The sequence below is a fragment of the Suricata suricatta genome, chromosome 17, assembly GCF_006229205.1.
Source record: "Suricata suricatta isolate VVHF042 chromosome 17, meerkat_22Aug2017_6uvM2_HiC, whole genome shotgun sequence".
Classification (NCBI taxonomy): domain Eukaryota; kingdom Metazoa; phylum Chordata; class Mammalia; order Carnivora; family Herpestidae; genus Suricata; species Suricata suricatta.
In genome coordinates this window covers 44,972,293-44,988,683 of record NC_043716.1, presented here as the reverse complement: position 1 = coordinate 44,988,683, position 16,391 = coordinate 44,972,293, and the positions used below count along the sequence as shown (strand labels likewise).

The window sequence follows — 16,391 nt, the reverse complement described above, 5'->3', positions numbered from 1 at the left end:
CCAGCGCCCCGGGCCGGGGGGGGCGAGGAGGCGGGGGCGGCAGGACGGGGGGCGGGGGCGGCGGCGGCCACCTGGCCCGGACCACCCCGGCCCGGAGGGCCGTCAACAAAGTGGTGTACGATGACCACGAGAGCGAAGAGGAGGAGGAGGAGGAGGAGGACATGGTCTCCGAGGAGGAGGAGGAGGAGGAGGAGGACGGCGACGCCGAGGAGACCCAAGATTCCGAGGACGACGAGGAGGATGAGATGGAGGAGGACGACGAAGACTCCGATTATCCGGAGGAGATGGAAGACGACGACGACGACGCCAGTTACTGCACGGAAAGCAGCTTCAGGAGCCATAGCACCTACAGCAGCACCCCAGGTACCCACCCAGCCCAGTTGCTGCAGACTCCTTCCCCACCTCCTCTACCCTCCCCCTTTGCTCGCTCCCTCTCTGGTCTCCCCCCACCCCCACCTCCCCCCTCCAAACGGAGGGGAAACGCGACGACACGTCAAGTGGCAAAAAACTAGATTTACAAGAGGAAAGAGGCGCATTGTTCAAAATGGAGATTGCATTGTTGCAGTTTGCAGGCCACACACTCGCTCTCTCTTTTCTCTCCCCCCCAACCCCCTCTTTTTCCTCTTCAAAATTTGTGCCAGTGCACTGTCTCCACCGGGCAGGATTGAAACTTTGGCACACACATTTCCATTGCATTCATTTTTCTCCCCTTGTTTTGGTTTGGTTTTTGGAATGAAAGAAGCCTCTTGTTTTGCAGACCTCTTTGCATTTCTAATGTGGTTTCTTTTAGATTTTTATTATATATCTGTTCCTTAAAAGGGAACCGAGGATTTAGACAGATTGTGGCACACAGATACACAAAAACATGCTTCTCTTCACACTCCTGGCAGTGTGGTTTTAAAATCGTGTTAAGGAAATGGATCAGTTAGGTTAGTAGGGGAGCCTTATCTAGTCCTGTGTGTTTGTTTTTATTCTTGAGTGCTAATGGGCTCGTGCAACAGTTGCTAGTAAATGGCTGATTAAAAAGCAACGTAGAAAACCGAACACAACCAAAACCAAATCGGCAGTACGTTCGATTCCAAGTCATTTCGGTAAAATCCAAAATAAAAGTAAGGAAGCAGGAGCAACACGCGGCTTAGCTAATTCGATCCCTTTGCTACGCCTGAGAAATGCAGTTTCGTATCACCTGTTGCAGAAAATGTATAGTTGATCATGCAGACATAATTGCTGAAGGTGAACTTTTGGACTAACTTCTGAGTTACACAGCAGAAGTCCACGGGCATTTATTACAAAATGACCCCCCCCCCCCCCCCCGCCCTTTCTGTTTCTGTGTTTCTGAGGATAAGTCGTCTTTGGATCTGTAATGAATTTCTCCAGGGTGACTTTTCTCCCGTGTTCGCACAAAGTTTCTCTGGGCTGGTGCTGAGATGCATTCGTTTTGTTTTGTTTCATTTTGCTTTTAAACATACAGTTGCTGCTTTGTATTAAATAAGTAGCTGCAGGTTAATTGGGGGGAAAAGGTAATTTGTAACAATAACTTACAAGATTTTTTCCTTTATATTTTTGTTAGTCTGAATTAACTAAATTAGGTTCCAGTTTAAGAGCATTTGCAAAGTAAAGTTTATGAGGAAATAGGATCCTTAAAAAAAGTAATGAATGTGTGTCACTTGCTTTTAAAAGAGACTAGGGTTAAACCAAAATGTTTTCATTTTTTATAAATGCTTAACTCCTTATGGAGGAGTGTATTAAGCCAGACTACTAGACACTTTTGGGTTGTCTTAACAGCAAGTGCAAAAGGTGATTCCCCCCCCCCCCCCAACGGAATAGCTGCCTGCCTTTGTGGGGTTGGGGAGTGGGCAGGAGGGGGAGAGGCTGGGAAGAGATTGAAGGGAATGAATCAAGTTCAAGTATTTAAGTCTTGCGTGTAGAAGGAACTGCATGCCACTTTTAATTTTTGCCCACGTAGTATCTTTTATAGTAATAGTTTTTACCTTACGAAATCTCATGTGGTTCTTTCTACCCAGAATTGAAAGACCCATAGAGACTGAATTGCACTATCTGAGCAAGTTTTCTTGGGCTAGACCGAGCTGAGGCATTTTGGCAGGGTCGTTCAGCTAACTTTGACCTCTCGGTGAGGGACCAGCAGATAATACTTAGGCTTGAGAACTTGCGTGTATGCTGAGTTAAATTACAATTTGTGTTTAGTTTCCTTTTTTTTTTTTTTTTTAGTACTTGTATATTTATGTACTTCCATGGTATTTTGTTTTTATTAATGATACTTGTATCTTACCTTGGAGAATCCTTGTCCTGTCTTTCTGTGAAGTTAAGGATTGTATCTTCACATATTAATCATCTGTCCCTTGCCGTTCTTGCACCTAGCAGCCCCTCACCAAGATTGGTTAGATAAAGGATTGTTAGTTAAGTGAGAGCTTGTAGTAGATGGAAGTTTTGATAATTCTACAATGGGTGCTAAGGCTCCTAAATATTTGGAATTTGGGAAACTAAAAATTAGTCTACGTGAATTTTGACAGTTTGACCGGCGAGTGTTTTTAGTAGCAGAGTCGGGGTTTTGAGCTGCTATTTCATATGACTTGCCAGGCATTTTTTTTTGTTTATTGGCTGTGATGATTCACTTGTTGGATGATTTACTTTTTAAAACACATCACTTCTCAAGATTATGGTAAAAGGGATCATGCATTTCGTGTTCTGAACTTTGAGAATATGTCCACTTGGCTAGAATGAGTAACAGTGCATGGCAGTGAGTTGTTGAGGCCGAGCACCAGTTTCACTGGTTTTACCGTCTGTATTTGCGGACAGTAAGGCTGGGAGCGAGGCTGGCAGGTGAATGTGTACGTGTGTGTGCTCGGGGTGGGGGGAAAAGCATTCTGGGACTGAGACCCCAAGAGCACATAAAGAAATATGATTGGTGTGTTTGAATTCTGTACTGTCAAAGCTAAAAAAGGATTATTCTTTATTGGTAATTTCGAACAATTTGATCGATTTTTGTAGACTAGAAATTTGGCTTAGGTACTAACATTTTAAATTCCCAGCAAAAGAAATTATTCACTAGTCTGTTCATTTATCGAGTACTATGTAGGTAATATGGCTGTTCATGATGCAGTGACATTGGTTAATGTTACAAGCTTACTTTTCTGAAACCATCAATTAAAAATATTTTTAATGTTTTATTTATTTAATTAATTTATTTTTTTAACATTTATTTATTTTTGAGAGACAGAGAGAGACCCATCATGAGCAGGGGAGGGGCAGAGAGAGAGGGACACACAGAATCGGAAACAGGCTCGATGCTGTGAGCGGTCAGCACTGAGCCTGACGTGGGGCTCGAACCCATGAACCGTGAGATCACGATCTGAGCCCCAATGTTTTATTTATTTTTGAGAGAGAGAGAGAGAGAGACAGACAGACAGACAGAGACAGTGTGAGCAGGGGAGGGTCACAGAGGGAGGGAGATACAGAATCCAAAGACAGGTTCCAGGCTCTGAGCTAGCTGTCTGCACAGAGCTCGACGTGGGGGTTGAACCCATGAACCATGAGATCATGACCTGAGCCGAAGTTGGACGCCACCCAGGCGCCCCAGCCATCAATTTTTTTTAAATAAGAATTGGGGAGGGACGCCTGGGTGGCTCAGTCGGTTGAGCATCTGGCTTCGGCTCAGGTCATGATCTCATGGTTCGTGGGTGAGCCCCTCGTCAGGCTCTGTGCTGACAGCTAGCTCAGAGCCTGGAGCCTGCTTGGATTCTATGTCTTCCTCTCTCTGTGACCCTTCCCTGCTCGCACTGTCTCTCTGTCTCTCAAAAAAACAGTTAATTAAAAAAAAAGAGTTGGGGTATTCTTTTTTTAAAAAATATTTATTTAATCTTAGAGAGAGAGACTAAGCATGAGCAGGAGAGGGGCAGAGAGGGGGGAGACACAGAATCAGAAGCAGGCTCCAGGCTCTGAGCTGTCAGCACAGAGTCCAATGCAGGGCTTGAACCCACGGACTGTGGGATTATGACCTGAGCCAAAGTCGGCTGCTTAACGAACTGAGCCACCCAGGCGGCCCCCATCAATTTTTTAAAAGTTTATTTATTTTGAGAGAGTGAGCGTACGAGTAGGGAGGGTCAGAGAGTGAGTAGAGAATCCCAAGCAGGCTCTGCTTTTGGCTCCACAAGGGCTCAAACTCATGAACTGTGAGATCATGACTTGAGGCGAAATCAAGACTGGCTCAACTGACTGAGCCACCCAGGTGCCCTACCATCGATTTTTTTTTTGAAGTTTATTTTTTTCAGTAATCTCTACCCCCGATGGGGGCTCAAACTCATAATCCTGAGATCAAGAGTGGCATGCTCCACCAACTGCACCAGCCAGGCACGTCTAAAATCGTAGATTAAAAAGGTTTTTCATTGGAGACTAAATGTTCACCTTTTATGGAGAAAAAATTTTAATGGGTACATAAAGTATTCACATGATAGAGAGGACAGTTTGTTAATACAAAATTGAAATCACCTATTTTTTCCGGCTAGAGGCATTTGGCTGAAAAGTCCCCTATTTATTTTTGTTGTTTAATTTAGAGTTATTTCAGCCTATAGGTTTTATGATTTTGTCACTACATTGAGAAAGATTGTACAGAAAAATTTTTGTATTTTTTACTTATTTTTTAAATGTTTATTTTTGAGAGAGGGAGAGAGAGAAAGCACGAGCAGGGGAGGGGTGGGATGGGGGTGGGGACTGAGCATCTGAAGCAGGCTCTATGCTGGAACTCATGAAGCCTGAGATCATGATCTGAGATGAAGTCAGATGCTTAACCAACTGAGCCACCCAGATGCCCCTATTTATTTTTTAAAAAATGTTTTTATTTATTTTTGAGAGAGAGCATGAGCGAGGGAGGAGCAGGGAGAGACAAGGACAGAGGATCCAAAATGCACTCCATGCTGACAGCAGCGAGCCTGAGGTGGGCTCGAACTCCTGAACCATGAGGTCATGACCCAAGCTGAAGTCAGCTGCTAAACCCACTGAGCCACCCAGGCGCCCCGAAAATGTGTTTTAAATAGGCATTTGGTGGAGTTCTGACAGCACCTTAAAATCAAGCATATGCTAAATTTAAAAAATTAAATCATACTTGAAACTGAATAGTTTTTCTCATGTAAATTGTGTGGGACTTCTGAGGTATTATACTTAATTGGAATTATGAAATTTGGAACCTCTGATGATTTCGGAAAGCGAAAAACCTAGTGTTCTGCTGGGAGAGCAGGTGATCTATGTCCTCTAGGGATTAAGACCGAGGAGAACAGTGGTATATGCCATGAATGAACCGTGGATTTATCTGAAGAAGATTTTGTTGCTGGTTTGCAGTATTTATTCCAACCAGTGTCACCAGCTATCTTCTCAGTGTTTGTGTGATTCCTGATTGCTACAAGTCCACTATAAAATGCAGGAGCGATTTAGAGAAGGACGCGATCATACCCACTTTGGGGGAGTTGCTGTGGGTATATGCTTCCTGGACAGGCATGTGCAAGGTGATGGTGGATAGACCAAGGGACAGAGCAGCATGAACTAAGGCACTGATTTCTTTTTAAAGATCTTTTTAAGTAATCTCGCACCCATCGTGGGGCTCGAACCCACAACCCTGCGATCAAGAGTCACATGCTCCACCAACTGAGCCAGCCAGGCACTGATTTTAAAGCGTGGGCAGACTTAAATAACCTGGTTTAGCAAGAGCATGAACATGTAGATAAGGAATAAACTGTAGGCGCCTGGTTGACTTCAGCCAGTTAAGTGTCCCAACTCTTGATTTCAGCTCAGATCACGATCTCAACAGTGTGCAGGTTTGAGCCCCGCTTCAGGCTCTGTGCTGACAGTGTGAAGCGTGTTTGGGATTCTCTTTCTCTTTCTCTCTCTTTAAATCTCTCTTTCTGCTCGTTCTCTGCTCTTGCATTCTCTCTCAAAATAAATAAGCATTAAAAGAAAATTTTAAAAAAGGAACTGTAAAGATCTGTTGTTGGGCACTCTCCGGAGAACCAACCAGGCTATAGTGTTTGTACTTTCCGGCTCTCATCTGTAAGGTAAATATCAGGCCGGATCGGCGGCCCTCTGTCACTTTTCATCCCCGGAGCACCCAGGGGCTGTGCCGCACTCCCGTCAGCAGCACGCCGGGCGTGAAGCAAAACCAGATCAGATCACAGGGATTCTGTTCAGCCACCGTCGCAGCCAGCTCATTCCCCCCAAAACTGAGAGGATTACTGGAGGAGGTGGTTTCTGAAGCCGCCCCCCACTCCATCGATTTCAACTCTTTCATTTGTGGGTATTGGTGATGGATCAGAAGAAACAAGTGGGATTTGGTTTCAGTGGGATGTTAGCCAGTTGAGCATAGCTTCGGTCCTGCAGGGTGGATTGGGGGGTGAGGTGGCCAGTGGGGGTCTGGAGGGGTTTGGAAGCACTGCGTGGATGATCCGTTCAGGAGGTTCCTTAGAGTTCTCCAGGCCTCGACAAGGTCAGGAGTGTGGCCAGAGCGAGGAATGCATCACATATGCTTCTGGAGGATGGTCGTATTTTAAGTGGCAATCGGAATTCAGGATTATAAAGGAAATGAGTGGGATCTGTTCTCAGGTATTTGTATCTGACGAGGTTAAACATGTGAACTGAAAGAAAGAAAATGAGAGCCCCAAAGAGTTATGAAAAAGTTGGGCAGCATGATCTGTGAGTGGTAAAGAGGTGTGTCTGGGGTATGAGTTCACGGCCGCCTTCTTGCCTGGTGTGTATTTGGAAGCGGAGCTATGTACTGAAATGTGTATGGACAGCAGGACTGGGGTTGTTGAGGCCAGGAGCTCTGATCTATTCTATTAGACTCTCTTCCTCCGTGCCCCGTGTGCTCCCTGTGATGCAGATCCTTGGAGGGGTGTACAGGGGCTGTAGGTGGTGACTGGGGTGAGGGACTGATCATCTGTGTGTCACAGACAGGAGCGAGTCCTCGCAGATACCCTCCTTGCACGGAAGTCATTCCTTCCTTCTTGCCTCTTAGCCAAGCCCGGGTCCCGCTTCCTGCTTCCCAGGAGGCATCTCCCAGAAGTCTTCCCAGAGTACCGTTGCTCACCTTGGTCTTTTTTTCTCCTTGAATGCCTGCGTATAGCCTGTATTATAGGCTCGACTTCATAGTTGAGAGCTAGTTTGGCACTGACCCTCGTTCTGATTTTTTTCATGCTTTCAGTTCTTTAAAATGGTTAAGCCTCAGGAGGCAGAACATTCTTTGAAAGAACACAAAACTTATACTAGCAAAATGCACTTTAAGATTTTATCTTTTTAAGTAATCTCTGCACCCAGTGTGGGACTTGAACTCATAACCCCAAGATCAAGAGTCACTTGCCCCACTTACTGAGCGAGCCAGGTGTCCCTGCAAAGTGCACTTTAAAAGATGGAAAGTAAAATCATACAGAAAGAATGAAAATGCACATAGCTAAATATAATTATGTTTTAGTTGTTTTGTTTATTGGTATATGTAAAATTTATATTTTTCTAGCTATTAAGTTCTCTTACTCAAATATTATGTTTTGACTACTGAATGCATTTTTAAAATAGTAACAGCTAATAGTAAATTAGCTAATATTGATTGGACATCTAAATTAGTGGATAACTCAAACAGTATTTATTATTTTTTAATTTTTTTAATGTTTTGTTTATTTATTTTTAGAGAGAGAGCAAGCATGCGCAAACATTATGAGTGGGCGAGGGCAGAGAGAGAATTTTAAGCAGGCTCTGTGCTATAAGAGCAGAGTCCCACTTGAGGCTGGATCTCACTAACTATGAAATCATGACCTGAGCCAAGATCAAGAGTCAGAGGTTTAGCCAACTGAACCGCCCAGGTGCCCCAGTAATTCCATTTTCTTAAGTCTTAAAAAGTTTTTTTTTGAATGTTTATTTACTTTTGAGATAGAGAGAGACAGAGGCATGAGTGGGGGAAGGGCAGAGAGAGGGAGAGAGGGAGGGAGGGAGGGAGGGAGGGAGAGGAAGAGAGAGAGAGAAAGAGAAAGAGGGAGACAGAATCAGAAGCAGGCTCCAGGCTCTGAGCTGTCAGCACAGAGCCCTACGTGGGGCTGGAACTCATGAACCTTGAGATCATGACCTGAGCCGAAGTTGGATGTTTAACCACTGCCCCAACAGTCTTTCTTTTCTTTTTTTTTTAAGTTTATTCATTTTTGAGAGAGGGAGAGAATGAGGGAGAGGCAGAGAGAGAGGGAGAGAGAGAGGGAGAGAGAGAGAATCCCAAGCAGGTTCCATGCTGTCAGTACAGAGCCCACTGTGGGGCTTGAACTCACAAACCATGAAATCGTGACCTGAGCTGAAATCAAGAGTCGGATGCTTAACCGACTAAGCCACCCAGGCGACCCCCAATAATTCCATTTTTTAAAATAACAGCTTTATTGAGATGTACACCATAAAACTCGCCTTTTTTTTTAAAGCGTCTAATTCAGTGGTTTTTAATATATTCACAGAGTTGTGCAACCATCAACACTCTTTAATTTCAGACCAGTTTTTCATCCCCTTCCCCAAAAGAAACCCATACCCACAGCAGTCACTGCCTGCTCTCTCTCCCCCCCATTGCCATTCCCTGACAGCAACTATTTTCATTCTGTGTTGGTTTGTCTTTTTTGGACGTTTCATATACGTGGAATCATACAATATGTGGCTTCTTTCACGAGCATGATGTTTTCAAGGCTCCCGCGTGTTGCAGCGTGTAGCAGTGCTATATTTGAATAATGCTCCATTATATGGACATACCACATTCTGTTTATCCGTTCATCTTTTGATGGACATTTGAACTGTGTCCACTTTTTGGCTATTATGAATAATGCTGCCATCAACATTTGTGTGTAGGTTTTTGTCTCGACAGTGTTTTCACTTCTTATGAGTGGAATTGTTGGATCATTATAAATACAGTCTTGATAAAATCATTTTGATCAGACATTTTACAGTAGTTCTAAAACACTTCTCTTAGGATGAATGAGAGCTGGGTTCTGTGATTTTAGGATTGCCTTAGGTCAGTTTGGATAATTTATTCTGGAAGGGTTTGTCAGAGAAGGACTAGTGTAAGTGGAGTCATAACATTGATTTCCACGCTGTGAGTGTGGGACTGGTGGCAGGCACCTGCGTGTGTAAGCCCACCACAAAATTTTAGGCCATTATGATGTACGAGAATCTGAGGAGTCTAATACATTTTGTGTGTGTGCCAAGGATCTAGGGAGGCAGCCTGTAGCATAGAGATGTAAAGTGGAGAATCTGGACCAGACCTCATGAATTTGAATCTGGGCTCTGTGGCGAATGGGCCGTTTGCTTACCACCCAGTATCTCACTTTCCTCATTTGTAAAATGGTGATATCATAGTACTTAATTCAGGGTGTTGTGAGGACTAAATGCTTAGTACACGTGCAATGCCTAGGACAGTGGCACATGGTAAAGGTTCAACAGATATTAGCTATTATTATCTGTTGATTTGTTCTTGAGCTGAAGATGGAGATTCTGTGAAGGACCTTAATTCCTAGCAAGGTAGCATTTTATTCTATCAGAAGATGTCATCTGACTTACCAGGTATAAACATATTTTGAGGACCACATTTAAGTAAAAATGTGCATTAAAACAGAGCTTTATCACCCAGTCCCTTGAAAAGACATATTAAATGTTTAACTTCTCCACTTGAAAAATTTGGTTTACATAACATCTTCTTTATTCCCGAACTGTTGTAAATAATATGTTTACTTCAGTTATTTACAGTGGTCAACTGAAGTGCAGAAAGCACTCTTGATACTTGTAGTTCTTTGGTGGTTCCTGCTGCTTTTCTCTGCCTGTCCCTTCGGCACCGGTGTTCCAGGTTTTCAGACCAGCCCACGCACGGCCCTTTCACTGTCTCCCTTGTCCCCAGGGAGCTCAGCTGTTTTCAAGTTGTTTTTAAGAATTGTGATGAAAAATTATAAAAATAGTGCAGATTTACTCTTTTGGGAAAATACACATAATACAAAGATGAAAATGAAAATCTGTAATCTTACCAACCAAAGATAACCACTGGGAATGTTTTTATACCATTTCCTGTAACATGTTTTTACCTATGTATTTTTAAAAAAGGTACAACTAGGATTATATTAAACAACTGTCTTTATTTGGTGTATAGCAAGATTTTTCCCTATCGTGGTCTTCATCAAGGTAGTATATGAAGATAGGTAACATAAATTAAAATTATATTAAAGGCTCATGGTGAACAAAAGGACTTCCCACGCAAGACCTCCAAAGGCAGTGGCTTTCACTTCTTGTAGCTCTTCTCCCCCACCCCCTCGGTATTTACTAAGTATTTTAAAATAACATGCTTATCCACCAGCTGATGAGTGGATAAAGAAGATGTGGTGTGTGTGTGTTTGTATGTGTGTGTAGATATACACACAATGGAATACTACATGGCATTGAGAAAGAATGAAATATGGCCATTTGTAGCAAAGTGGGTGGACCTAGAGGGAGTCATGCTAAGTGAAATAAGTCAGGCAGAGAAGGACAGATACCATATGTTTTCATTCATAGGTCTAACAGGAGATACCTAATGGGACCATGGGAAGGGGAAAGAAGGGGGAAGAGTGAGGGAGAGAGAGGGAGGCAAATCATGAGAGACTCTTGAATACTGAAAACAAACTAAGGGCTGAAGAGGGAGGGGGGAAGGGGAAGGGGGATGGTGGTCACGGAGGAGGGCACTTGTGGGGAGGAAGGCACTGGGTGTTATGTGGAAACCAACTTGGTAATAAACTATTTAAAAAAATTAAAAAGCGGGGCGCCTGGGTGGCTCAGTCGGTTAAGCCTCCGACTTTGGCTCAGGTCAGATCTCACGTTCGTGGGTTTGAGCCCCGTGTCGGGCTCTGTGCTGACAGCTAGCTCGGAGCCTCTAGCCTGCTTCCGGTTCTGTGTCTCCTTCTCTCTCTGCCCCTCTCCCTCTCATGCTCTCTGTCTGTATCAAAAATAAATAAAACATTAAAAAAATTAAAAAAAAATTAAAAAGCATGCTTATATTTGGTTTATCAGTTTTTGACATTTCTCTTTTGACTTTGTTAATGATAGATGAAGATTTAGCCTAACTAATTATTACCCTTACTTTTTCCATATCTTCTCATTATAGTCCTAGCATGATTTTTGGATAAATGTTGAAGAATTGATTATACTATCATAACTATGTAAATATTAACAGCTGAGCCAAATAATGCACTATCATAATTATTATCACTAACTGTTGTCCTGTGGTTGCCTTATTTTTTTAACTTGGTTAATGTTCTGTATATCTGGCCCAGTGCACTGTCAAGTTTGTAAAATATCTCTTATTTTCTAAACTCTCAAATGTAACAGTTCCAGGGCAACTGGATGGCTCAGTTGGTAGAGCATACGATACTTGATCTCAGGGTTGTGAGTTCGAGTCCCACATTGGGTGTAAAAATTACTTAAAAATAAAATCTTTGAAAAAAAGGTAACAGTTTTCATGTTTTTTTCCTTGTGGATTTTCCTTCTGCACCCCTCACCATTTCTGCTTTCAGCTGAACTGATTGTTCTTGTAGATTTTTTGAATATCACATTGGAACTTCTTTTTGCTACTTCCTCATGTACATTCTCGGTTTTGGGTCCTACATTTTTCCTGATCTACTTCTCCAGCACAACCTCTAGTTGCTTCCTAAGAATGAATGCATGAGAAATAAACTTAAAAAAAATTTATTTATGTTTGAAAATGCCCTTTGCAGGGCACCTGGATGGCTCAGTCAGTTAAGCATCCGACTTTGGCTCATGTTACGATCTCACGGCCCCTGAGTTTGAGACCCACATTGGGCTCTGTGCTGACAGCTCAGAGCCTGGAGTCTGTTTCAGATCCTGTGTCTCCTTCTCTTTCTCTGCCCCTCCCCCACTCACGCTCTGCCTCTCTCCCCTTCAAAAATGAATAAGCATGAAAACAATAAAAGAAGAAAATGCTCTCTGCGACTCTAATACTTTAACGATAGCTTGGCTGGGTATAGGATCCTAAATTTAAAAGTCAGTTTCACTTGAAAGATTTGCTTCATTGTATTCCAGCATCTAGTGTTGCTGTTGAGAAGTCTAGGGCCGTTCTGATTACTTTCTTCATGCGTGACTTGTTTTTTTTCCTTTGTAAAGCTTTTAGGCTCTTTTTATGGTCTACAGTTTTATGAGGTTTTTCACTAATACCGAATCTCTTGATGCAGGTCTTTTTTTTTCATTATTTGTGCTGGGTGCTTGATGGCCCCCTCTTTTTTAATTAAAAATTTAAAAAAATTTTAAGGAAACTGGACACCATATGTGGGGTTTGGACTCAGGACCCTGAGATCAAGAGTCCTATACTCTATACCTTCCACCCAGTGAGCCATCCTGGCACTTTCGGGGGGGCCCTTTCAATACATTCATGTTCTTTAATTTTGGGAAAGTCTTTTTCTGTTATTTGCTCATTTCCCCCCAAATTGGCTTTGTTCTTTTCTTGAACTCCTAGTTAGATGTTGGATCTTATACAGACTAACCTTACTAGGTTTCTTGTCTTTTTGTTTTTATTTAATATTATTATTTTTTAATGTTTATTTTATTTAATATTATTTTTTAATGTTTATTTTATTTTATTTTTAATGTTTATTTTTGAGAGAGCATGAGCATGGGAGGGGCGCAGAGATGGGGAGACACAGAATCTGAAGCCGGCCGCAGGCTGTCAGCATGGAGCCTGATGTGGGGTTCAAACTCACGAACCAGGAGATCATGACCTGAGCCGAGGTTGGCCGCTTAACTGATTGAGCCACCCAGGCGCCCCTTGTCTTTTAAAATTCTTTTTGTCTTTTTGTCCTTTTAGTCTGCTTTCTGGGAGATTTCTTTCTTTTTCTTTTACAAACCTTCTGTTAAGTTTTTATTTCATCTATCAGATATTTAATTTCTAATCTTTAAAAAAACTTTTTTATGGGGTGCCTGAGTGGCTCGGTTGGTTACAAGTCCGACTTCGGCTCAGGTCATGATCTCACAGTTCGTGGGTTTGAGCCCCGCGTCGGGCACTGTGCTGACGGCCTGGAGCCTGCTTCAAATTCTATGTCTCCCTCTCTCTCTCTGCCCTGCCTCTATAAATCTGCTCTCTCTGTCCCTCTCAAAAATAAATAAATAAACATTAAAAAATTTAAAACAATTTTATTGTAGGTAAGCTCCATGCCCAACATGGGGCTTGAACTCATGACCCTGAGATCAAGAGTTGCACACTTCTACTGACTGAACCAGCCAGGCACCCAGATACTTAATTTCTAAAAGTTGCTTTTTTTGTTTCCTTATCATAGAAGCATCCTGTTTAATGATATAGTATTTTCTTATATTTCTTATTAATAGTAATTAAAAAATTATTGAAGTACACCTTTCATATATAGTAAAATTCACCCTTTTTAGCATACAATTTTGGCTTTACGTCTTGGCAAACACAGCCATGTAACCACTACCACCATGAATACTGAACAGTTCCATTATCTCTCCCCAATCCCCCTGTGCTCCGTTAGTCAACCCTTTCCCCTTCCTGTCACTCCAGGTCTCCGTGGATCTATTTTCTGTTTCTGTAGTTTTGCCTTTTTCTGCATGCCATATGCAAGGAATTATATGCTATTTAGCCTTCTGGGTCTGGCTTCTCTCACCTAGCATCATGAATTCAAGATTCATCCAAGATACTGCTTTGATCAGTAGTTCATTCCTTTTTATTGCGGTGTAGGTACTCCATTATATGTCTGTAACACAGTTGGTTTATCCATATGCCAGTTCAAGAACATTTGAAGAGTTGTTTCCAGGTTTTGGAGGTTATAAATAAGGTTACTGTAAACATTAAGTATAGGTTTTTGTGTGAACACAAGTTTTTATTTCTGTTGGGCAAATATCTAAGAATAGAATTGCTGGGTTTTATGCTGAGTATATATATTTTTTTATTATTTATTCTTTAGAGACAGAGAGAGACAGCACGAGCAGGGGAGGGTCAGAGAGAGAGGGACACACAGAATCCGAAACAGGCTCCAGGCTCTGAGCTGTCAGCACAGAGACCGATGCAGGGCTCGAACTCATGAACTGTGAGATCATGACCTGAGCTGGAGCCAGACACTTAACCATCTGAGCCACCCAGGCGCCCCACTAAGTGTATTTTAATCTTATAAGAAACTGCCAAAGTGTTTTCCAAAGTGGATTTACCACTTTGCATTCTCACCTACAGTGGGTGAGGATTCCAGCCATTGTAATAGGTATTAAGTGGTATGTTTCATTATAACTTTAATTTGGATTTACCTGGTGATTAATGATGCTTAATATCTTACACTTATTTGCTTGTCTGTGAAGCAAATCTTTGGTGCAGTGTCTGTTGAAATATCCTGCCCAACTTTTAATTGGGTATGTTTGGGGTTTTTTAAATTATTGATTTTGGAACGTTTAGCTAATGATAATTATTAACGTTATATAACTTCCCAAAGCTTTTTCCTCTGTTCTTGTGTTAGATCATCCTCTTCTTGGAAGTAATACTCTTTCTTATCTCTCTGATGACATTTATTATAGTTTTTATTTATTTTTTAATTTTTTTAACGTCTTTTACTTACTCTTTGAGAGACAGAGAGAGAGGGAGACACAGAATCTGAAGCAGGCTCCAGGCCCTGGGCTAGCTGTCAGCACAGAGCCCGATGTGGGGCTTGAACCCATGAACTGTGAGATCATGAGCTGAAGCCAGATGCTTAGCCGACTGAGCCACGCAGGCGCCCCTATAGGTTTTTTTTAAACTTTCTTTGTTTCTTTCATAACCTCAGATTCCATTCTTATTTTTGTTTTGTTTTTGTTTTAAATGTTTATTTTTGATAGAGAGTGCGAGCGCCCACAAGTGGGGGAGGGGCAGAGAGAGGGAGACAGAGGATCTGAAGCAGGTTCTCTGTACTGACAGCAGAGAGCCTGATTCGGGGCTCCAGCCCATGATCAGCAAGATCATGATCTGAGCTAAAGTCAGATGCTTAACCAACTGAGCCGCCCAGGTATCCTGTTTTTGTCATTCTTGTTTTATTTTTGTTTGTTTTGTTTTTTAAGTAGCCTCCATATCCAGTGTGGGGTTTGAACTCACAACCCTGAGATCGAGTCACGTGCTCTACTGACAGCCAGCCAGGTGCTCCAGATTCCATTCTTCTCTTTTAGTTTTCTCTCCTTAATAGTGGCGGATCCTTTGGATACTGTGACCCTTAGGTGTTCATGGAGTGAGACACTGCATCGCACCCTGTCTGGTAGTGGGTAGCCATGGTTTTCCAACTGGTACGTTTCACTGTAAGGTGATTGGGCACTGAGCCTGTCTTTTCTTTGGTGGAACCCCAGATACCTGTATTTGTTATTTTTGTCTGTTTTTGCTTTTCTCTTTTTTATTTTTCTCCTCTGAGTCTGTTGGTTTCTTAAGGGAAGATTTCTTAAATCTCTTGCCTGCGGCTGGGACTTAGGGGGGGGGGGGTCTGAGAGAGTGCGCATGCGCAGTACCCTGGGAAATTAGGTGGAGGAAGGGCTCTCACGTGTATGCACATGTCACTGAATTTCTCACGTCTACGCCCAATGTTCCAGGGGTCCTAGTGCTTCCTGATCATTATTAGCTGTCTCGTTCCTCCCCTTCACCTCTGAAAGTTCTTAGAATGGAGACTTCCTCTCTGCGAAGCCAGATTTCTCTACTCGCAGTTCCAAATTCCACAGATTCACAAATCCTGCTTTACTGCTTATGTCTTCTCTCTTCTCTTTTTTTTTTTTTTTTACTTTCTCCCTTCACCATTTTAATTGAGATGTAATTGATATGTAACATTATAGTAGTTGTGTACAACATAATGGTTTGATATATATTACTATAATAAGTTAACATCCATGACTTAAGATAGTTAAAATTTTTTTTTCTTGGGGTGCCTGGGTGACTCAGTTGGTTAAGCCTCTGGCCTCGGTTCAGTCCATGATCTCAAAGTTCGTGGGTTCAAGCCTTGTGTTGGGTTCAGAACCTGGAGCCCACTTCGGATTCTAGGACTCCCTCTTTCTGTGCCCCTCCCCCACTCACACTATCTCTCTCTCAAAATTAAATATACATAAAAAATTATTTCAGAAAGTTTTTTTTCTTGTGATGAGAACTTTTAAGGTATACAATATTGGTAACTGTAGTCACAGGCTCTATATTACATCCCCAGAACTTATCTTTTTACTGGAAGTTGGTGCCTTTTAATCATCTTCACCCCGTTCCTCATCCCCCGTCTGTTCTCTGTGTCTTTGAGTTTGTTTTTTTTAAGATTCCACATGTAAATGAGATTCTACAGTATTTGTCTTTCTCTGCCTGACTTCTTTCACTTGGCATAGTGCCCCCAAATTTTATCCATGTT

General features: G+C 42.3%; 1 protein-coding gene across 9 annotated transcripts in view; it reads left to right on the top strand.

The window, feature by feature from the left end:
• The first annotated feature begins 76 nt into the window (after positions 1 to 76).
• BPTF (bromodomain PHD finger transcription factor) overlaps positions 77 to 16,391 on the top strand; it is a 151,176-nt gene continuing 134,861 nt past the window's right edge. For 5 of the 9 annotated variants that reach the window (XM_029929147.1, XM_029929149.1, XM_029929150.1 and 2 more), the window contains exon 1: positions 89 to 363. In XM_029929147.1, coding sequence (XP_029785007.1) covers positions 162 to 363 — 202 coding nt within the window. In that variant the 5' untranslated portion in view covers positions 89 to 161. Of the gene's footprint in view, positions 364 to 16,391 lie in introns of all 9 variants that reach the window. The other 4 variants (XM_029929152.1, XM_029929153.1, XM_029929144.1 and 1 more) reach the window with 3 other exon arrangements.